This window comes from Onychostoma macrolepis, chromosome 05 (assembly GCF_012432095.1).
Source record: "Onychostoma macrolepis isolate SWU-2019 chromosome 05, ASM1243209v1, whole genome shotgun sequence".
In the NCBI taxonomy this organism is placed as follows: domain Eukaryota; kingdom Metazoa; phylum Chordata; class Actinopteri; order Cypriniformes; family Cyprinidae; genus Onychostoma; species Onychostoma macrolepis.
This window is the reverse complement of record NC_081159.1, coordinates 42588950-42613342: the sequence shown is the minus strand read 5'-3', so window position 1 is coordinate 42613342 and position 24393 is coordinate 42588950. Positions and strand designations below refer to the sequence as shown.

Genomic DNA, 24393 nt, shown 5'->3' with positions numbered 1-24393 from the left:
TCTGTTCATTTTAATGTTCATTTCAACCATTTTCCATGAACTTTTGGTGCCCCAATTTTAAATATTTGGTTACATCCTTAAGATGAATCGCTTGTATTTTAAAATGAATCATTTGTATGATGAGATGAATCACTTGTATTTTAAGATGAATCGTTTTTATGTTAAGATGAATCATTTGTATTTGAGATGAATCACTTGTATTTGAGATCCAACACTTGTATTTAAAGTGAATCATTTTTATTCAAAATTCAAAATGAATCATTTGTATTTAGAGATGACTCATTTGTATTTAAACATAAACAACTTGTATTTTAAAATGCATCGCTTGCATTTTACGATGAATTGCTTATATTTTAAGATGCATTGCTTGTATTTTAAAATGCATCACATATTTTAAGATGAATCGCTTATATTTTAAGATGAATCGCTTATATTTTAAGATTAATCACTTGTATTGAAAGATTAATCACTTGTATTCAAAATTCAAAATGAATCATTTGTATTTAGAGATGACTCACTTATATTTAAACATGAATAACTTGTATTTTAAAATGCATCGCTTGTATTATAAGATGCATCGCTTGCATTTTACGATGAATTGCTTATATTTTAAGATGCATCGCTTGTATTTTAAAATGCATCGCTTATATTTTAAGATGAATCGCTTATATTTTAAGATGAATCGCTTATATTTTAAGATGAATCACTTGTATTTAAAGATTAATCACTTGTATTCAAAATTCAAAATGAATCATTTGTATTTAGAGATGAAACATATTTAAACATGAATAACTTGTATTTTAAAATGCAATGCTTGTATTATAAGATGCATCGCTTGCATTTTAAAATGCATCGCTTATATTTTAAGATGAATCGCTTATATTTTAAGATGAATCACTTATATTTTAAGATGAATCACTTATATTTTAAGATGAATCACTTGTATTTAAAGATTAATCACTTGTATTCAAAATTCAAAATGAATCATTTGTATTTAGAGATGACTCACTTATATTTAAACATGAATAACTTGTATTTTAAAATGCATCGCTTGTATTTTAAGATGAATCGCTTGCTTGTATTTTAAGATGAATCGCTTGTATTTTAAAATGCATCGCTTGTATTTTAAGATGAAACGCTTGTATTTTAAGATGCATCTCTTGTATTTTATGATGAATCTCTTGTATTTTAAGATGCATCGCTTGTATTTTAAGATGAAACGCTTGTATTTTAAGATGCATCTCTTGTATTTTATGATGAATCTCTTGTATTTTAAGATGCATCGCTTGTATTTTAAGATGAAACGCTTGTATTTTAAGATGCATCGCTTGTATTTTAAGATGAATCGCTTGTATTTTAAGATGCATCTCTTGTATTTTATGATGAATCTCTTGTATTTTAAGATGCATCTCTTGTATTTTATGATGAATCTCTTGTATTTTAAGATGCATCGCTTGTATTTTAAGATGAATCACTTGTATTTTAAGGTGAATCACTTGTATTTTAAGGTGAATCACTTGTATTTTAAGGTGAATCACTTGTATTTCAGGATGAATCACAAGTATTTTAAGGTGAATCACTTGTATTTCAGGATGAATCACAAGTATTTTAAGGTGAATCACTTGTATTTCAGGATGAATCACAAGTATTTTAAGGTGAATCACTTGTATTTCAGGATGAATCACAAGTATTTTAGGATGAATCACTTGTATTTCAAGATGAATTGCTTGTGTTTTAAGATGTATCACTTGTATTTTAAAATGAATTGTTTGTTGTTTTCCTCATTTCTTTGGATAAAAGTGTCTGCTAAATGTACAAATATATCCTTGAATAGAGCAAAATAGCATATTAGTGAAACCGGCATCAGTGACTGACAATAAAAACCATGCTTTTTACTGTTCCCACTATTTATTCATACTAACTTGCATTAACCAGAATTGAGACTTTTAAAGGGATAGTTCACGCAAAAATTAAAATTTTGTCATTTACTCACCATCAAGTTGCTCCAAACCTGTATGAGTTTCTTTCTTCTGCTGAACATAAAATAAGATATTTTGAAGAATGCTGGTAAACCAAACAGTTGACGGTACCCATTGACTTCCATTGTATTTTTTTCCCACTAGGGACCAACAACATTTTAGTTACCAACATTCTTCAACATATATTTTTATGATCCACAGAAACTACAGGTTTTGAACAACTTCAGTGTGATTAAATGATATTTTTTTTGGATGAACTATCCATTTATGTGAGTTTTTAATATCTATTTATTGAGGTGTCTGTCTCAACTGAAACGGCACCTGTAAAATAAACGCAGAATTTAAAACACGTCACAGCACAGGAAATGCGAAAATGTGAATACTGTATATGCGGACATTAGCATGCGCTTAAATGAGTCGGGGGTCAAAAAGAGCAGCGAATGAAAGAGAGGCGTGAAGCACTGACTGTTATGCCTCTTCCTGTGTGGTTGAGCACCACGTGGTTGGCAGCAGGGTTAAATACGAGCACTTCTCCTGTTTTAGGCCCATTTCTACTTGGGCTGGAGAGGAAGACACCTGAAGAACTCTGCTAAGACCACTGGAGAAGAAGAAAGAGGCAAATATGGCACTACTGGGCTTGATCTACATAGGTATGGATGTAATAGGGCCATAAAAAGTTCTGATGGGTAACGTATGGTTATTGGTTATACTGGGATGCGCAGGAAACAGGAAGCGATTTATTTTGTACATTTTGACTTTTTCTTGTTTCGTCATCAATGCATTTAATGATGTACGACTTTATGTATTAATGTTCTGCATAAATATTTTCAAGTTTTTCACTGTAACGTTTTTGAGCAAATGATCATGTCAGACTCTCCACTGACGCATGTATAACATTTAAAAATTCAAAACATATTTGATCAGTTTCTGGAATGCAATAAATTGTCAATTGTATTTCAGTATTATTTATTAACCGACAATTTGAAGAACAATTTTTAAAAGTAATGTATATGCACCAGTTCCTGTTCAAGAGTGCTAAAAATTGCAATCTTTTTCTATTATTGTAGTTTCTTTCTTCCCCACACTAAACAACAGCAAAACCAAAAAAAAAAAAAATATATTAAATATTTTTTAAATAATAATAAAATGCTCATCTTCTTTTAAAAGAAAAAGCTTACTCATGTTGATCAAAATGGCTGCCGTCTGATGTGAGGAAGATGTTTGTGTCGCCACCACTAGCATTTGCGAATGACGCATTATTCTTTAAGAAAATTTGTACTTTAATCAACTTATTTTCAAAAATTGCTGTATAAACGTTAACATAATTCAACAAAATGCATGTTACAGTATATTTGTCATACATTATGCACCTAATAATTTAGTAAAACATTTCTGTTTTGCATGTCGTATGTTCAAATTGCAATCAGTCAAACTCAGTTTCCTCAAACGTTAAGAGTTTCAAGTCTGTATAGAATTTGGGTGCGGTTCATGAGCTGTGCAGAAGTGGAAATGTGTGTGTGTGTGTTTATGTGAAGGAGGAGTTTGAGATCTTCAGCGTTTCTCCAGATGAGCCGTGGACACCTGGACATTGGGATGTACAGTGCAGTCATCCATAAAGTAGAAAGCACTACTAAACCCCTCGCCACAGTGTAGTGTTTCCTACTTTATGGATGAGTGTACTGTTGGCTGCTGGGAAACTTCACGCTGCTCGACACAGAACGACAGGAAAGAGAGAAAAGAGGAACTGGCTTGGTTTCGTAAAGCCGTGCACGTCTCATGGTGTCAATGCAAGTCCACGTGAGACGGCGGCATGCTTGAAGAAACTAAAGCCAGGTTTCTCTGATTGCTGTAAAATCATTGAAAATGTCTTGTATGATGTATGTAAACTTCAATAAAACAGAAACAAATAAAACACATTTGTCTGAGTCAGGGTCATTATTGATAATGAAAAGTGAAACTAAAATTAAAAAAACATTTTTTTTGTTACCTGAAATAAAATAAATGTTAACTGAAATCAAATAAACACTTTTATTTTATTTATTAAACATAAAAAAGCATTTTTGTTACTTGAAACAAAATAAATGTTAGCTGAAAATAAAAATTAATTTTATTTATTAAACAAACATTTTAATTCCTTTACTAATTTTTTTTTTTCAAAAATATTTCTAATTTTCATTTAGTTTAACTTGACATACTAAAATAACTAAAACTACAGCTAAAAAAAATCAATAATACTAAAAACCATACGGACATGCATAAAAATCCCCCAAAACTACTAAAAATTACAAAAACTTTCCTAAACATTTTAACTGAAATAAAAATAATTTATATTTTTTATTATTAATAAAAACTATATCTATAATATCTATAACATACCTATAATATCTATAATAATATACTAAAATATATAATAATATGCTAGAATCTGAATGATACTCCATCACAACAGAAACTCATTTTATGTGAAAATATACTTTATTTCTGTAAAAAGTCCATATTGCAACAAGTCTTGTCATTCACTTCAAGTAAATCACTACAACTTTCCCCACAAAGCAAGAAGCCTGTGTGACTATCCAAAAACATGGTTTCGGCATGCACAAAAGAAACCCAAAAAATACTGTACCAAAAGAAGCCGTATTTACAGGTGAGTTTCCAAAAAATGCATTACAAAAATGTACAAAAAAACATCCTTCAGGACAGACACAAGAATAGAGTCTCGTTCTGGCTGTATGAAAATATCATACCTCAAATCACAAAAATACACCGAGCTCAGCGCCTCCTTCGCATACGGCCAAACAAAGCTACGTGCAACTACTACGACACATAAATAGAATAAATAAGGCCGAGTATAGATGGAAACCCATCATGCATGCAGTCATTACAAACACAGCTGTAGTAAACTTGAAGTTAAGACTAAACGAGGTCTTATAAGGCTAGTTTTTATTATGGCCTAGGATACGCCTACTTGCAGTAGCGACGGTTACGATGGTAAGATCTGCGGCCTGTGCGTTCCTCAGCTTCACCGTGGCAGGAATCACAGCATGCGTCTGGATTATATAGTGCAGCGAGGGGAAAATCATCTGACTAGTTGATATTAAGGGGCTGTACAGCGCATCACTACCCATGAAATGATCAAGGATACTTGTTTGATGACACACGCAATCTACAAAAATGCTAAAGCACAACTTTCTTTGTATATTCTGTTCTGCCAGTTCGAGAAACGGTCGAATCTTCACCTACTTCCTGTCTGTGAGGACATTTGGGCTCTAGCTCCGCCCCTGCAAATGCCTGGCATTCTGTGATTGGTCGCTGTGGTGATGTGCAGAGCACATCAAGGTTTGGCAAGATTGTGTGGTTTGGACAGTCTCGCCTGAGAAGAGCAAGAGCTGACTTAAGACGCGAAACTGATGAGCGGTTCGACCTGAGAAATGATTTCACGTGAGCCCTGTAAGACCACAAGAACCAGCGGATGACGCTAGAAAAACAAACACATTATACAGCAATGTAAAGTTGAAGGGTGTGTGGTGTTACGCTCACATGCTGTGTCTGTATTATGACGCTCCTAAAACGGAGGAAAAGAAATTAGGAACTAAGCAAGAAGAGTTAAGACAGAGCTCATGCAGAAAGAAGCCAATGTTTCTCTGTTTCGCAAATTATTAATGTCGCTATTGTAGAGTGAGTTCCATGTCGATGAGTTTGAGAAAAGGCGAAGCAGAACTAAATACAAAGTTCATTACGAACGATAAAAGCTTCAGTGCATCATCAGATGCACAATATTACATTTACAGAGAACGATCAACATTTTCCGGTTCTATATGCCGTTTTAGCATGCAAACAACATAAATCATAAAGTTGAAAATGATCATAAATATGTATTGTTGTTGGGTTTTTTTGAGCAAATGCAAGCATAATGTTAAATTGGGGAAAAAAGCGCATAAGAATGAGCACAGAGGTATGGAAGCCCGTTTCCGCAACTGAATTAAAAAAAATAATTGCAAATTTTTATCTCACAATTCTGATCTTTTTTCTCAGAATTGCATGATATAAATTTGTAATTCAGACTTTACATCTCACAATTCTGAGAAATACAGTCATAATTGTGTGATGTAAAGTCATAATTGTGAGTTTCGCAAATAAAATCAGAAGAAAATAGTATTTTTTCCCCTCAGAACTGGACTTTATAACTCACAACTGCAAGTTTATATCTTACAATTCTGAGAAAAGAAGTCAGAATTGGGAGAAACAAGTCAGAACTGCAAGATCAAGGAAAATTCAGAATTGCAAAAAAAAAAAAAAAAGTCACATTTGTGAGTTTACATCACAATTCTGACTTTATTTCTCACAATTTCTAATTTACATATTGCAATTCTGTCTGAATACCTAAAAATTGCAGGTTTATATCTTGCAATTCTGAGGAAAAAGAGTCAGAATTGTGAGATGTGAACTCACATTTGTGAGAAAAAAAGTCGCAATTACCTTTTTTTTATCGAGTGGCACAAATGGGCTTCCACACAGTAGAGTGTAGAATATAATAAAACACTGTTTTCAGTAGAATACAACAATGGTACTAATGAAATAATCTGAAAGTGCAGAAAATATTGTGATATAGATATAAAAAGCTTTCGGCCAGTCGGTGATCATTCAGATTTTCTCCAGTAAAAACAAATGAATTAATATGTAACAATTTGAGTTCAGCTCAGTCTGTACTGGTTTAACTAACCGGTTTGTATTATTCTAGCTTTAACTGGATAACACCAGCAACATAAAATAGGCGAAGAGACACAGTTCTGCAGTCTTGGACCCTACTTGTAGTGCAAAATACTTTTATAGTGACAAAAATTTTTCGTCACACTCCTTCGCTTTATTTTCCAGAATTCCTGGAATAAATATCATGTCAACACATCTCCTCTAAGAGTGCTCTGCCTTTCAGTGGATTATGTTTGTGAACACTAGCAGATGGTTATTCATGTCTAGATGCTGTTACACTGAAGTTAAGCGTTTATTTAGAATATTTTGCTATCTTTTTACTCTTCAAATGAGTATTTTTATAGCTTTTCAACAGGCATGAGCTCTAGTCACAGCTTTAATGGGTTCAAACCCATTTCCCTATTTGCACAAGTATTGCGATTATTTGCTTTTTTGAAAAGAAGAAACAGTCCGACAGACGAAAGCGCTGGTAAATCTGCATCATTATGGCAAAAATCAGAGAATGAGAAAGATTCTCCTATCGGACGGACACACACTCGAACTGACACGACACACGAGAAAAAGTGCAATCTGCAGATCTTCAGGCTCACAGCTATTCCTTCTTGCTGGAGCCCAGCTTTCTGAAGAGCTTCCTGCCCTTGGAGAAGAAACCTTTCTTCTTCTTCTCGGGCAGGGAGGCTTCGGGAAACGGAGGGGTCGCGGGTGGAGACGAGCTCAGGGTTGGTTTCTGATCTGAGTCCGGCTCAGGGTTCGGTTCTGGCCGAGCCGGCGGATTTGGGTCGAGCTGAGAGGAGCTCACGGGATCAAGACGCTCAGACGATTCTGTCTGGCTCACCTGGGAGAAAAACAGAGGAAAGATGAAGGTAGGCAGGTAGTTGAGATTTTAATGCCATGTCAGTAATTGTTTACAAAATAAAATAAATAATATAATATGATTAAAAAAACACAAGCTGTTTAAATGTACATATGATAAAAATTCTAAGACTAAAATTCTAATTCTAAAAATTCTTATTTAAAAAATTCCAGTCCTTAAGAGAGCTAACAGAGAGTTAACTTTCAATTACATAAGAGTTTAAAAAATAAATAAATAAAATAAAAAAGACTAAAATTATGTAAGATGAAGGAGATTTAATACTGCATATATGAAATACTGTATGTATGAAATGGTATTGTGGGAATCCAAAGTAGCAGGAGAAAAAAAAAACAGCAGCAGTTACAAGTCTGAACATCTGACTTTATGATCTTAAATGCTTCGGCTTAAATTACAAAAATTGATAAGGCATGGCTCTCACCATGAGTTTAAAGGGACAGTTCACATAAAAATAAAAATATAAAACAACACTAAACACTAAAACAAAAGTGAATAAATGAAACCTAAAAATAATATAAAAAAACAGTAATAATAATAATAATAAAAAATAAAAATGACAAAAGCATGTAAAATTATTAGAACTAAAACTAGAAATTAAAATGAAACCTGAAAATATGAAAATAAAAGGTAATTCAAAATATTAATAAAAACTATAATAGTATATAATAGTACACATTCTGGATTCAAAATGATTGAATCTCTAAAACTTTACAGTACTTCTTTAGAGTTTTTCTTTGTTATTCTGAGCTTTACTTAAACTGAACACTAAAACCTCACAGGAGAAAATCAGTCATACACGTTTTGAAAAAAGGAAGGCGAGTAAATGAAGAAGCAATTTTTTGGGTACACTAACCCTGCAAAGCATGTGCATTGATTCTAAAATTCATCTTCAGACTCTCAGTGTAATGTTCAGTGTCATTATATCTAGAGACGCTAGAGAGGGTTTGCTGCAGGTCGGGTCAGATCTATGAAACACTTACGGTCACTGTTTAAAGTGAACACCTCTCCTGTGCTTCTGAAAACCATGCAAAAATAAAAACAAACACACATAAGACGACATGCAGAACAAAAGACAGCTGGAGAAACTAATGCTGTTAATCAGTGATGGACAGAACAGAATGAAAAATACATGCAATGATCAACATTAATGCATGCAATAAACACACACACACACACACACACATACCTGTGAATCCCTGCGGCTCTCCGTCACCGTGTGCTCCGTCCGCGCCGCGTCTTCTTCTGTCTCTGGAAAAGCTTGCAGGAAGTTGGACGGCACGAGGCCTTTGTGTCCATTGAGATCCCCCTGAAAACCACACAGAACCATCATGCACTGCTGCTTTGCTCAGTCATTCAGTGTTCATGGCTGTACACGGGGTTTGGAAAAACTGAGCGGTTCTGGGATAGATTTTCATTCCCCTGATCTACATATGTGCATTTGCCCTCCATTTAATAACAACAGCTTAGATAACGATCTTAATCTTAAATAACAATAGCTTTAAACTAGTCTTTCTTCAGTCTTTTTCATAAGTAAACAAGAAAAATGTTATGAAAAATATAATTTGAATAGGTAAGTAATACATTTTTCATTTTTAGGTGAACTATCACTTTAAATTTTGAGCATAGAGCAGCCATTGACATCACTATAAAAAGGACGCAGACACGTGGGGGTATCTTGTAAAATTAAAGGAATAATGAAGGAGACGAATAAAGAAAAAACATTAAAGAACTAGGATTTACAGTAAACTAAAGCAACTAGTGCTGAGACGGAACTTTCAACAAAGCACATAATAGCTGAATAAAATACAATAATTATTTAGTTATTATCTAATTGAACTGTTAATTGAAATAAAGCTGAAATAAAATAAAATGTAAATATTAGATGAAACACTAAGATACAACTAACATATTAAATGAAACCTAAATAGTAATAAAAATGGTAATAATAATACTTGGGTAATAGTAACTAAAGTTACTTTTAAAAGTAATGCATTACAATATTACGTTATTGCATTTGTATTTTTTATGGAAAGTAATGCATGTTATTTTCGTGCTACTTTTTGTCACCTAGGCTGGGCTTTTTTTTAATAACAAAAAAAAGTTTGCCAATATTTTTGGCAACTGTAAAGGCCCTTTTACACCAAAAGTGAAATGATTAAGCCTCAGGCTGAAGGGACTGCCCCTGCTCCTGCACCTCACTCCCAATTTCTCAGTCAATAAATGGGAAAAAAGTAACTTGAAAAGGTAAATATTTCATTGTACATTTAAAAGTAATGTGTTACTTTTGAGTTACTTCTGAAAATGTGACCCTGGACCACAAAACCAGTCACAAGGGTCAATTTTTGAAATTGAGATTTATACATCATCTGAATAAATAAGCTTTCCATTGATGTATGGTTTGTTAGGATCGGACAATATTTGGCTGAGATACAACTATTTGAAAATCTGGAATCTGAGGGTGCAGAAAATATTTTTAAAAAAAATCACCTTTAAAGTTGTCCAAATGAAGTCCTTAGCCATGCATATTACTAATCAAATGGAACATGATCTTTACTTAATATCCTAATGATTTTTGGCATAAAAGAAAAAAATGGATCATTTTGACCCATACAATGTATTGTTGGCTATTGCTACAAATATACCTGTGCTACGTATGACTGCTTTTGTGCTCCAGGGTCACATTTGTAATCTGATTACATTATTTGCATTACTTGTAATGCGTTACCCCCAACACTGGCTCTGACAGATCAGCTCAGATCTCTGCAGCACCGAAATACAATTATTATTAAGCAATTACTTCACAACTTGTATTATTCACCTCGGAAATAACTTGAATGGCAGCACGGTCACAAATGTGTCATTGCACAAAACTCCTACACTGTAAAAAATGCGACTGCACATTTTCCAGTTTACAAAACCTTTTGAGTCTCATATACTAAAAAATGCTATTTTCTTCAAAAAACCCTTGTCAGACCAACAAAATTACCCCAAATGTTGTCCCGACTAGTCAAACACAGTTGACTGAACAAAGAATTTCATATTGTTGAAATGTTAAGGCTTTGTGAGTTCCCAGCATGCATTGCAGCTTGAATAAATTATGCAGTTACTGTTCATTTAAACTTTTTTGTTGTTGTTTTATCGTTATTGTTAGTTATTTGTTGTACTGTGATGTAAAGGGCTCATTTTTTTTTTTTTTACATTTGTTGATTGCCACCGTTCTTCTGGTTAGTGTCTAGTTTTGAGGCCTAGAGTATGTTCAACCACTTTTATCCGTTTTCTGGATATCTCGGTCTTGTAAGTTGTCTTACAAACAAAGACAATATTGTTTACTTATTAGACTAACTTATCCATTAATGTTTGTCATTTGTAAACAAGTAAAATATTTGATAATTTGAGACACATTGGAAAAGCATTACAAGTCATTTTAACTAACAAAAAAGAGACATGTGACTTTACTCAGTGACTTGGGTTGAGTGAACAACTTGGTCCAAAGTTGAGTAAACTCAAAAAAGCTGTGCAGCAAGTTGCCTTGAAATTCTAAGTTAAGTCAACTTTTCATTTACAGTGTATTCTAACAGACAGACAGACATGAAAGAAACTCACATAGTAGAAGCCGTCATCGTCCATGTCACCGAACACATAGATGATGTCGCCCGCGCTGAAGGTCAGTTCAGCCTGGACAAACAGTACATTAAACTCATGCTTTAGACAGCTTACTAGTATAAGGAGCTTTTTTGTCATAGTAATAATGTCACCTCTATGTCTGCATTAGGAGAGCTCTCTCTGGGGTCGTAGTCAAAGATGGCCACCATCCTGCGAGGTCTGGAGCTTCCCATCGGGCCGGCGGAGCGACTGAGGTCTGCAAGTCAAACACAATCTCTTAACGAGCGTCTTTAAAGATGCAGCGCTCAGGGTGAAAATGACACAGAAAGTGCCAGAAAATACATATTTATTTGATATCGAACATTTGATATATTTGTGAAGTCTCTATTATGGGTTTATCAGGTGATGGTTTCGTGTCTCTGCAGACATTACAGAGCTTCAATATGAAGGAAATGCTCTCAACGACCTCAAAACATGAAATGACAATTATATCTAAATCTACTGTGATGGTTGACAGTAAAAACAGCTTGATCTAACACAGTGAACCAACAACTACTTCAGATGTGTTCTAGCATTTTATGTAATATTTACAACAATGTTGCAGATTTTATGAACTTGAGTATTTCAATTAATTGATTTAATTGAAATATGTTTGCTGTGAAATTTTATTGTTAGAAAAAAAGAAAAATCTGCAAAAAATGCCTTAATTATTAAACAAAAGTTTATTTTTGATAATGTCATAAACTTGTATATATACAAGTTTATAACTGTTTTCTATTTGAATATATTGTAAAATGTAATTTATTGCTGTGATCAAAGCTGAAGCATCATTACTCCAGTCTTCAGTGTCATAAGATTCTAATGGCTTCTGAAAATTCAGCTTTGCATCACAGTGATTAATTACACAATAAAACATATTCAAATAGAAAACAGCTGTTTTAAATTGAAATAATATTTCACATTATTACTGCTTTTACTGTAAGCCAGATACATACGCTATGCACGTTTATGAACACTAAACTTCAAGCTATGTAAGCTTGATTTATGCATTATTGTATAATGTTTGACCACAATTCATAACAGTTATCAGTTTCTGGTCCACAAGGGTCATGGCAGAGGAATAGTTTGAAAACAATTTAGCGGAGGAAGTTAATTAAACAGTTAATTAAATGGTTGACGTGTGTGCAGTAGTGTAAGAGAATGAAACTCAATCTATCAGGCTCAGTCTACCTCTATCAAGAATGCATGTAAATTATTTACAACTCATTCTCCATTTGTGTTAAAAAAAAAAACTTCTGGTAAACCTACTGCATGATAAACAGACTGAACAGAAGAAAAAGGCACTTAATGACACTCTTCAAGAGAAACACTGAAAATGACAGAAATCACATGCAAAGTGAAGCAAATCACACAAGACATGAGCACAGCTGTCCAATGAGAGACTGAAAGATCATTAGTGGTTAGTTCAGAGACGAGGGCATGTGGATGCAGATCTCCATGGTAACTGCATGCAGCGCTGCATGAGTACATCAGCATGCAGTTAAACTGTCAGTCACATGCGGCTGGAAACATGAGAGAGAAACGCAGGACGGGACAGGAGGAGCTCAAACCTTGACTGGAGGTGTCCATAGCGGAGGTGTTGTCCCACACCGCGGCCGACTCCACTGGAAAAGGACAGAAGTGGGCGGGGAGGGAAGGGTTAGACACAATCTGATTGGCTGCGTGACCTTGATTGACACTCGGGCTCATTTGGGAAAAAGACAAATCAAACTAAACAAAACCAAATAAAACCAAACAAAATGAGCCACAGCGCTTTGAGGATATGAGTGAAGCGGTTATGAGCCACACACACAAGCACACACACTTCAGGCAGTCAGCTTCAGAGAGGTGGTGAGTTGACCAAAGGGGGTTGTGAGCCCAAACATTAGAAAACACTGATTTAAAGAAATCATTCCAGATTCAATATAAATTTAGGTTTGACAGCATTTGTGACACTGTCACTTAATACAAAATATGTTTATATATCATTATTTATTTATATATTATAAAAAAATTTCAAAAAAGAAAAACAGCATTTGTGGCATAAAGTCAATCACCATAAGTTATTTTATATTATATATAAAATTATGATTATTATTTTAATACATTATTATTATTCATTTATTTCGAAATAATAGCATTTGTGAAATTGACAATTACCACTTACCACTTATATTATAATTTTAATATATTATTTATTTAGATTTTTTTTTTACATATTATATATAATTATTTTAATATATTATTATTATTATGGTTTGAAAAAATATCATATGTGAAAGTCAATTACTACTTACCACTTACCACTGTTGTTGTTATTTATTTATTTAGTATTTTTCATCTTATTTATCCAAAAAAAAAGAAGAAAAAAAAAGAATTTGTGCAATAATGTCAATTACCACAAAAATATCGGCACCCTTGGTAAATATGACCAAAGAAGGCTGTGAAAATTAATCTGCATTCTTAATCCTTTTGATCTTTTATTGAACAATTCACAAAAATCTAACCTTTCATTGATTAATAAGAATTTAAAATGGGGGGAAAATATCATTATGAAATAAATGTTTTTATCAAATGCACGTTAGACACAATTATTGGCACCCCTATGAATTATTATGAGTAAAATATCTCTAAAGTATATTCCCATTCATATTCACAATTTTGAGCACTCCAGGGTGATTATGAACATTAAATTATCCAGCCATGGCTTCCTGTTTCACAGAAATATAAATATGAGGGAAAACAAAGCCCAAATTCCCTTAATCATCCATCACAATGAGAAAAACCAAAGAATATATTTCTGATGTGCAGCAAAAGATAATTGAGTTTCACAAATTAGTGAAGTGGCTTTAAGAAAAGAGCTAGAGCAGTGAAAATTCCCATTTCCACCATCAGAGCAATAATTAAGAATTTCCAATCAACATAAAATGTCTGGAAGAGGACGTGTGTCTATATCGTCCTAATGCACGGTGAGAAGGAGAGTTTGAGCGGCTAAAGACTCTCCAAGGACCACAGCTGGAGACTTGCAGAAAATAGTTGAGTCTCGGGGTCAGAAAACCTTAAAAGAAAATAGTCAAACAGCACCTACATCAGCACATGTTGTTTGGGAGGGTTTCAAGAAAAATTCTCCTCGCTCATCCAAAAACAAACTCCAGCATATTCAGTTATCAGACACGACTGGAACTTCAAATGGGACTGGCTTCTATGGTCAGATGAAACAAAAAAAATTAGCTTTTTAGCAGCAAACACTCAAGATGGGTTTGGTGAACACAGGGATAAAAAGTACCCCATGTGTATAATGAAATATACTGCTGTATTTTTGATGTTGTGGGCCTATATTTCTGCTGGAGGTCCTGGACATCTTGTTTAGACACATGGCATCATGGATTCTATCAAATACCAACAGATAAAAAATCAATAAGTGACTGACTCTGTTAGAAATCTTATAATGGGCCATGTTTGGATTTTCCAACCGTACAATAATCCAAACACAAACCTCAAAAACAACACAAAAATGGGTCACTGAGCACAAAACCAAGCTTCTGCTGGCCATTCCAGTCCTCTGACCTGAACCCTGTAGAACATGAGTGAACTGAAGAGAAGAAGCAGCAACATGGAGCTGTGAATCTAAAGGGTCTGGAGTGATTCTGGATGAAGGAATGGTCTCTGATCTCTTGTCAGGTGTTCTCTGACCTCATCAAGCATTATAGGAGAACATTTAGAGCTGTTAAACTGGCAAATGGAGGTTTCAAAAACCATTGAATAAAAGGGTGCCGTTAATTGTGGCCAATGTGTATTAGAGAAAAATATTTATTTCATAATGATATTTCCCCCTATTTTAAATTCTTATTATCCAATTAAAGGTTAGATTTTTGTGAATTATTTAAATAAAATATCAAAAGGATTAACAATGCAAATTAATTTTCACATTTTTGGCCATAACTGTAGGCTAATTATTTTTAATTATTAATACTATATCATCATTTAAATAAAAAGAAAAAAGAAAAACAGCACTTGTGGCATAATGTAAATTAATACTATATATTCTATTACTATTATCATTTGTTTTATTTTTAACAGGTTATTTTCGTCTAAAAAAAGAAAAACAGCAGTTAGAGTTAATGCATTTACAATGTAATGCAATTAACATACAGTGAGGAAAATAAGTATTTGAACACCCTGCTATTTTGTAAGTTCTCCCACTTAGAAATCATGGAGGGGTCTGAAATTGTCATCGTAGGTGCATGTCTACTGTGAGAGACATAATCTAAAAAAAAAAAAAATCCAGAAATCACAATGTATGATTTTTTAACTATTTATTTGTATGATACAGCTGCAAATAAGTATTTGAACACCTGAGAAAATCAATGTTAATATTTGGTACAGTAGCCTTTGTTTGCAATTACAGAGGTCAAACGTTTCCTGTAGTTTTTCACCAGGTTTGCACACACTGCAGGAGGGATTTTGGCCCACTCCTCCACACAGATCTTCTCTAGATCAGTCAGGTTTCTGGCCTGTCGCTGAGAAACACGGAGTTTGAGCTCCCTCCAAAGATTCTCTATTGGGTTTAGGTCTGGAGACTGGCTAGGCCACGCCAGAACCTTGATATGCTTCTTACAGAGCCACTCCTTGGTTATCCTGGCTGTGTGCTTGGTCATTGTCATGTTGGAAGACCCAGCCTCGACCCATCTTCAATGCTCTAACTGAGGGAAGGAGATTGTTCCCCAAAATCTCGCAAAACATCCTCTCCTTAATACAGTGCAGTCGCCCTGTCCCATGTGCAGAAAAACACCCCCAAAGCATGATGCTACCACCCCCATGCTTCACAGTAGGGATGGTGTTCTTGGGATGGTACTCATCATTCTTCTTCCTCCAAACACGTTTAGTGGAATTATGACCAAAAGTTATATTTTGGTCTCATCTGACCACATGACTTTCTCCCATGACTCCTCTGGATCATCCAAATGGTCATTGGCAAACTTAAGTCGGGCCTGGACATGTGCTGGTTTAAGCAGGGGAACCTTCCGTGCCATGCATGATTTCAAACCATGACGTCTTAGTGTATTACCAACAGTAACCTTGGAAGCGGTGGTCCCAGCTCTTTTCAGGTCATTGACCAGCTCCTCCCGTGTAGTTCTGGGCTGATTTCTCACCTTTCTTAGGATCATTGAGACCCCACGAGGTGAGATCTTGCATGGAGCCCCAGTCCGAGGGAGATTGACAGTCATGTTTAGCTTCTTCCATTTTCTAATGATTGCTCCAACAGTGGACCTTTTTCACCAAGCTGCTTGGCAATTTCCCGTAGCCCTTTCCAGCCTTGTGGAGGTGTACAATTTTGTCTCTAGTGTCTTTGGACAGCTCTTTGGTCTTGGCCATGTTAGTAGTTGGATTCTTACTGATTGTATGGGGTGGACAGGTGTCTTTATGCAGCTAACGACCTCAAACAGGTGCATCTAATTTAGGATAATAAATGGAGTGGAGGTGGACATTTTAAAGGCAGACTAACAGGTCTTTGAGGGTCAGAATTCTAGCTGATAGACAGGTGTTCAAATACTTATTTGCAGCTGTATCATACAAATAAATAGTTAAAAAAACCATACATTGTGATTTCTGGATTTTTTTTTTTTGATTATGTCTCTCACAGTGGACATGCACCTACGATGACAATTTCAGACCCCTCCATGATTTCTAAGTGGGAGAACTTGCAAAATAGCAGGGTGTTCAAATACTTATTTTCCTCACTGTACATGTTCACCAGAGACTAAGTGTGACTGACTTCGGTTGCATTTCCCAAAAGCATCGTAAGCCAGTGGTTTCTACAATCTACCTAAGCTTATGTTGCTTTTGGAAAATGCAGCCGTGATCTGTAAACATGAAGGTTGATTTCACATGCTATTGCATTTAACATTTTTCCAAAGTGTTCGGCTTTTTAGTGGCCATTCGTGTAATTAATACCGTTTTTCTTCATCCAAACAGCCTTTCCTAGATCAGCAGAAGAGATGTTATGTTTTTATGCATCGTTTTCATTACAATAGCATGCACGGAATCATGCACAATAAGACCAGGAACATTTGTTTGGTAAAAAAAATTGAAATTAAAAGGTTAATTTTGATTTCATGCTGACTGTGGTTCAAAACTAAACCAACGAGACTAAGAACATCTAACGCTCGTGTCCCCCTTTGGTCAGACTTCCTGATGCAGAAGCAGAAAGCTGATGGGAGTGAATTCAGCAAACCAAACGCAGGTGAAATCTCGGAGAGCAGGAGGAGACAGCGAGCGCTGACACACACCTTTCTTGGAGCGTCTAGGTTTCGGCGGTGCAGCGGGACGGCGTGGAAGCTGTGCATGTAAGCGGGCGTCTTTATGAAATTTAAACAGGATACGAGGGGAAAAAAAAAGACAAGTAGCAGACAAGAATGAATGAGAAGCCAAAAGAAAAGCAAAACCTCACAAAACAAGGATCAAGCTGAAAACAAGAATAAGAATAAGCATTAGCATTAGCAATGAGGCACCACAGTGAGAAAGAAAGAGCTGAACCACCACTGCAGCAAAGCATTCTGGGAAACAAGGTCCACTGTCGCTCTTTGAACTGCTTACAGTGACCACAAAAACACACATTACAACAACAGCACTTTGGCACTTTTGTAAAAACAGCAAAGCTTTTTGATCTGAAATTAAACTGCAGACTGTGGAACATAAACCAATGAGAAGTTTGTTTCTGCCACGGGTTAAGTAAAATCAAGCAATTGTGACTTTTCATCTCACAATTTTAGACTTTTCTCTCATAATGCAGAGAGAAAAAAAGCAGACTCATGAGATGCAAGAAAAAAGTCAGAATTTTGAGATAAAAATTCAAAATTGTGAGATATAAACTCAGAATTTGGAGATATAAACTTGTAATAGCAAGGAATTTTGAGATAAAAAAAACTTATAAACAGTGATATATGTCAGACATACAGTGGTGGCCAAAATCACCTCCCAGATCTGAAAATATTGACCCTTTTTGGCCTCCAAAACATGATTTCATTTAATAATGTTTATGAAACATGCAGATGGTTGCTCTGAGCACAACAAATATCAGATGAAGTGAGTCGTACTGTTTTTATCCACTTTTGAGGTCTGGAATTTGAGGGGCCAGTCTATCATTTTCAATGTTCCAGCAGATTCTTTCCGTCGCAGGTAGTTCCAGCAATAGTTCATTTAGGATTCATTGGGTATTGCAATGGTCAATTCAACAAAAACAACTGAAACCTCTTAAATATGTCAAGTGTTCTAACAATTTTGGCCACCACTGTAAACAAAATTGCGAGATATAAATTCATAATTTGCAAGAAAAATGTCAGAATTTTGAGATAACAGAATTGCGAGATATAAACAGAATTGAGATATAAGTTTTGTATATATATATGTTTTGTGTTACAAGTTTTTTGAAATGTTATGTTTAAATATGCAAATTGCACATTATCTAATTAAATATGCAGAAATGTGTATACATTTCCAGGGCAGAAATCTGAATTCAAAATTCTTGCTTCATTTTGTTGACATTTTTAAGGTTTTTACAGAGGAGATCTATTTTATCACTCCATAAATAAAAAAATACTGTCAAAAGCAAGAAAAACATAAATTTTCACCATGTTTTTAGGAATAAAATGTTATGTTATATAAATCAGGTGAATAATAAATAAACAAATCCCCTGTAAATAACTTCGATAGATAAGAATAAAACTGTAAAGTTTGGTGTATATATGTGCTGCTGAAGTGGAGAAAAAAAATACAGCCTATAAAGATATGTACTGTAACTGAAATTTACATACCTAAATAGATAAAGTGTAATAAACACTTAAATGTGTATTTAGGACATTTTCTTTCCACAAGTCTGATCGTAGTCATGTTATTGAACCAAAATCTCAAAAAGCAATGGTTTTACCTTTAGTGTCTTGCCTTAAATGAGAGAAAGACTACTGCATGTATCTCAATGGATTACAAAAAAAAGCACCACATATCACCACCACTTTAAGAACTCGAATTCAAGGGAAACCCAAGTTCCTCAAAGTTGTTAGCTTGAAGCCTATTTTTAAGCTCCTGTCTACAAGCGTGATTCCAGCTATGCTAAATTGTCAGCTGCGGCTGGATTTTTGTGCTTTTTCTTTGAACGATTACAGGGAGTTAAGAGATTTATTTTTATTTTAGAAACATGCTCAAAATATGACCTTAAATAAATGTCAGTCAGACTACAGCTCTGCTCCAAAACCTAGTCAATTGTCTATCTAGACAGCACTTCAAGATCCTGATGTGAAGCCAAGCAGTGACATTATGCTAATGCTTTTTAATGATTACAGCTGATCTCAATAGAGTATGTAATGTAACATATGCTCAGGAATCAAATAAGAACTAAAAGGACATTGCACACACAAATATTTTGGTGAAACATGATATATGTTGGTGTGAAAACTGACAGTGAGATGCAGATGTGCGAGTCTGACGCATGCGCTGATAAACGCACCTATCTTTTCCATTGACGCCTCTGTGGAGAGGAAGCCCTGCATCAGGAGCTGGTCTCTGGTCTCCTCATCATCAACCTGGATCTCTGAAACCATATTACACGGCACATAGCCACGACGGCCACCCACCTCGCCCCGGTAGAAACCATCTGCATCTTTGTCCCCATAAACCTGCAGAGAAGAAACACTGTGAGCAACTTTCTACAGGAACTTCATTAAGCTCTGAAATCATTATGAACAGCAAAGTGATATTTCTTTTGGTATTATTTGCTAATTATAATGAGAGCAATAATGTTTTGCAGGCCGCACTGGAGATGAACATTTTGTAGGCTAATGTGGGTGAGAACTGACAGTTTTCCCCACTTTATCAAATTTCTAAGACCTTTAAATGATCAAAACTTTGTTGAAAAACCTGTTGCACACAATCTACTCCATGCCTTCTGTCTTCTGATTGATAGTTTAGACTATTTTTGCAAGTAAAAGGCCTTTTTGTTAAATGGTACAAGTCCACTTTCAGCCTGGTGCTTCACGTGTCTGTTTGCTGTCAAATCTTTACTGATTTTCAGACAGTAATCATAACTATATAACTTTTATATTGTTAGTAATGTTTCAGGATGAAGGCCTACTGGACTGCTGCAAGTGAAACTTAGATTTATTTGAACATTTTTTTTCATGTTCAAATGCATCAAATCTGATCCTCAGGCTTTTGAAGAATGTTTATTTCTTCATCTCTTAATCATCATTGTATTGCACTGCATTATACGTTTAGATCATTTAAATCTCATCTTACTAAAACATATTATTGGAGATACAGAGTGATGACATTTATATCATTTTTTGTAAGTATCTCCTATACTGTTATAAAGATCTCATTGATTTACAATACATGCATCAGAATATCATACTTTTTGGCCATATCAGCATCTGCCTCTGAATAAAACTGTTTTTCCTTCATTTTCTTATTATATTAGACTATATGAGCCATAAAAGCTGAATGTATCAAACATAATATAAAACATATGCAAACTTAATATAAACTGTTCCATGTGTATTATTGACTACTATTTCACATGTCACACTTTATAGGGTTAAAGACAAATGAATGTGTGAAAATCACAACCTCAAATTCAAGTCATACCTTGATAATCTGGCCTTCTTTAAAGGGAAGCTCTTCTTCAGCAGCATCAGGATTGGGTGACATGACTGCAGGATCATATGGGAAGAGGGCAACAAAGACTCTCACCTCATTTTCTCCAGATGCTCTGGGCTCTGCAACACCAAAGAGCAAACACAAACTTGTCAAGAAATTATTTAATAAGATATATCATGAAACTAACACCTCCATTATTTATGTGGTTGATCTGGACATGTCATGCATGTATCACATTTTGACAAGCTGAAGCTGGAATTCTGAAAAGTTTTGTTACATTTTATGTGACTTCCCATGATGCATGTGAAACACTACAGTTAGTAAACTATTGTTTGTGGTCTCCCCCGCCTGAAAACCATAATGGTGCGGCCCAGGCGTGTCCTTAAGTGAGGTAATCATACTAAAACCTCCTGATCCTAAGCTGCCATGAGCCGCTACAGAAACGTGCGCTCATGAGTCATCTGTACAGAGCGAGAACGACAGGAAGAGAGAAAGAAACACAAATGTCTAATCAGATAATAAAAAAATAAAAAAAACTTTTGTGATTTTAAATAATGTTGTCATGGAAGATTAAAACTAAATAATATAAACAACACTAAACAAAGATCCATATTATATTTAATGAACCAACCCAGTTCTGGTTCTCAGTGTTGATTGGTCAAGCTAATATTTCCCATAATGTGTTGTCATAAAAATAAAAATCACAATTTAGCACCATGTCTCACAATTTAGCAACTGCCCTGAACAATCGATTACTATATGATCTGATAAAAATGCAGTACTGTAAGTCAGAAATGGATGAAAATGTATATTAAATAAGCCTGCATAGATAAAATTACATGTGTAAATAAATGGAAAGCAAACAAATGCCCCAAAACACCACTCATAATTCTCCTGTGCTATTTTTATTGGGCATGCATGCAAGATAAAACTGCTGTTCTGTGCACTGCAGTCTGACAGCAACACTCAAGCATCTGTCAGGGTCATCAGGTCGAAGGTCAGCACTCTGAAGCCATCAAGATCAATTTCCTGTTTCTAGATGGGTTGGAAGAGGGTGGGTATAGGACTACGACAGAGATGTACAATCAGTGGTGCTAATAGGTGTCTGTCATGTTTGTGTTAAGCTCCAGCAGTGAGATGTGCTCATCTCATTAGTGAGGATCAAGACCATCTGTAGCAACAATCAAGGGCAGAGCAAAGAAAAGAGGACATTTCACAACCTCTGTGGGTCATATTTGAAGAAAAAGGGGCTACCTTTGGGAAAACCACCTTGCCCTCAAAGAAAAAAAAAACGATTCAAAATATACTAAATATATATTTTTTTTAATTGTAAAAGTGCAATGGTACTAGGCTACAAAGTATATGTCTGATCACTCAGAAAAGTAACAGCACTCCTCAACAAGCCAGTTCCGAATATATTACATGCCAAACTTTAATACATTGTGTTACAGGTTTGATCAAATCACTAACCCTAAAAATAAGCAGAATAACCCTAATTAGTTTTATTTAAGCATGACAAAAGTCTAGGCTAGATACATGTGTTGGTTTGGTTGAAACTAAGTTTGGAGAAGAACAGTTAAGGGCAGTTTAAAGTTCGGTGGGCAGGACTCTGAAATGGACAAATGAGAGAGAGAAAAGGATGTGATCTAAATAAGAGCTGAACACAGTTCACGTTGAGAGAGAGAGAGAAGGAAGTGAGAGAGTCTCACCTCTATGTAGTCTAATTTCAGAGCGTGGTGATTTTGGAGTGACATCGCACCACATTGCACCTGGATCTGCCAACGAAGCTTCTCTTCCACCTGCCTCCTGGTTTGAGAGAACCAAACAGTTAGATAATGACACGTGGGATACAGCCACGAACATCACAGTAACACTTCAGATTAGTGAACACGTATTCACTATTAACTAAGAGTTTTCCCTCAATAAACTTCTAATTTTGTTTCTAGTAATTATGTTTAGGATTAAGGGATCTAGAATATTGTCAAAAAAATAAGGCATTAATATGTCCTTTATAAATAGTAATAAACAGCTAATGTGTGAGTAAAATGCAGGCTAATAAGCATCTAGTTAATAGTGAATAGTGTTCCCTAACCTAACATGTTAATAACATCAGAGTGGAACAAATGTAACATCACACAATCTGCATGTAATACCACTAATGGACACTAGGGGCCCCAGACTAGAACAACCGCTTAGGAGCCACTTGCTTCTAAAGCCTCCGTTTACACGTTCTTTCAATTGTGACCCATATCCGATTCATGTGTTTACACTTGCCATACAATCTGAAACATCCCGCATGCTTTGTTGTCATTTACCACCTCCACACGTACTTCCTCCCGAGAATAATGTGACCTGTGCTGACAAAACGAGTCAAACTAATTTGAAAAATTACTTATTTTTATTTTCAAATTCTCCATTAAAAGACCTTCAAAATGATGTATGATTTTTTGGAATCAAAAAATGACTGCTACACTCGTTTAAAGTCAATATAGAGTCAGCAAGGTTGATTATGAGAAAGATTAAAGTTTTCCTCCAGTTCTTTTCTGATTAATAATAATAAGGCTACTATATTAATAATCACAATATAGCTGTTTTTTATTTTATCTTTCCTATTATAAATAAGAGCAGATGCAAAAAACAACAACAAAAAAAAAAACAGTATAGGAACAAATAGCCTAAAAAGAAACAAATAATGCATTACCTTTACCATTTTACATCTAAACAAAAGCATTCATATAGCCTATGAAAAACAAATTATCAATTGTAAAAATCACTTCAGTGTGTTCATTACAAATAAATTGATTATTAAAACTACAAAAGCAGTTAAATGAAGTGCTACGAGTGATTCCCTCTTTTCTTTTAGGCTATTGATAGATAACATTGAGACAGATGGCCTACTGTAATGCACGAATCATATAAAGTTACACATCAGATGTTTTTCCCCATCAGTTCCCCAAGCGTTCACTTAAGACAGAACAGATTATGTTAGCGGGAATACTGAAATACTGTAATTCTGTGTATTTATCGGGATCTTCATATGACGGTCAGCGCGAGAAACGAGCAGAGTAAAGGTAATCCTCTTAGAAAATATACAATTAAAGATTGTAGCTCAAAATAGCCCGTGTGCATTTACACTCATTTTGCCAGCATGGGTCCCATATAACATCATTAAACCACAGAGAAGTACCAAATTTTCCTGTTTACACTGTTATAGATCAGATCCAATCTGTGTCACATATGAGCAAAAATCGAATTGGGTCACATTTAACTGACAGTGTAAACGGGGCCTAATAAAACATTTTGTAATTTTAACAAATTACAGAATCAGAACAGTCCATATTAAATGAATTGCCAAGCTAGCATTTGGAACATTTGCTGTACACAATGTTCCTGTCTGCAGCTTACTTTGCTTAGCTTGCTACCTGTTAACCAAAATGCCTGAAACACTGTCAACTATATTCAAGAGCTTCTAACTATGTACAATGGACTGCAATTGCATTGGCCAAACATTAATATCTGTGTTTGTGCACCTTCCTAGGGTAT

At 34.9% G+C, this 24393-nt stretch overlaps 1 protein-coding gene and 1 long non-coding RNA gene across 11 annotated transcripts in view; one reads left to right on the top strand and one right to left on the bottom strand.

The window, feature by feature from the left end:
- The first annotated feature begins 2473 nt into the window (after nt 1–2473).
- Nucleotides 2474–3895, top strand: LOC131541373 (uncharacterized). Its single transcript, XR_009271480.1, has 2 exons — nt 2474–2629; nt 3515–3895. It is a non-coding gene; the product is annotated as an uncharacterized LOC131541373 (long non-coding RNA).
- A 537-nt stretch (nt 3896–4432) lies between these two features.
- Nucleotides 4433–24393, bottom strand: part of LOC131540763 (peripheral-type benzodiazepine receptor-associated protein 1) — a 123225-nt gene continuing 103264 nt past the window's right edge. For 7 of the 10 annotated variants that reach the window (XM_058775998.1, XM_058776009.1, XM_058776002.1 and 4 more), the window contains 9 exons: nt 22560–22656; nt 20839–20969; nt 19703–19871; nt 17490–17558; nt 12771–12824; nt 11313–11416; nt 11161–11232; nt 8744–8863; nt 4433–7521 (listed from right to left, as the gene is read on the bottom strand). In XM_058775998.1, the coding sequence (XP_058631981.1) occupies nt 7279–7521; nt 8744–8863; nt 11161–11232; nt 11313–11416; nt 12771–12824; nt 17490–17558; nt 19703–19871; nt 20839–20969; nt 22560–22656 (1059 nt within the window). In that variant the 3' untranslated portion in view covers nt 4433–7278. Of the gene's footprint in view, nt 7522–8537; nt 8573–8743; nt 8864–11160; nt 11233–11312; nt 11417–12770; nt 12825–17489; nt 17559–19702; nt 19872–20838; nt 20970–22559; nt 22657–24393 lie in introns of all 10 variants that reach the window. The other 3 variants (XM_058776005.1, XM_058776001.1, XM_058776004.1) reach the window with 3 other exon arrangements.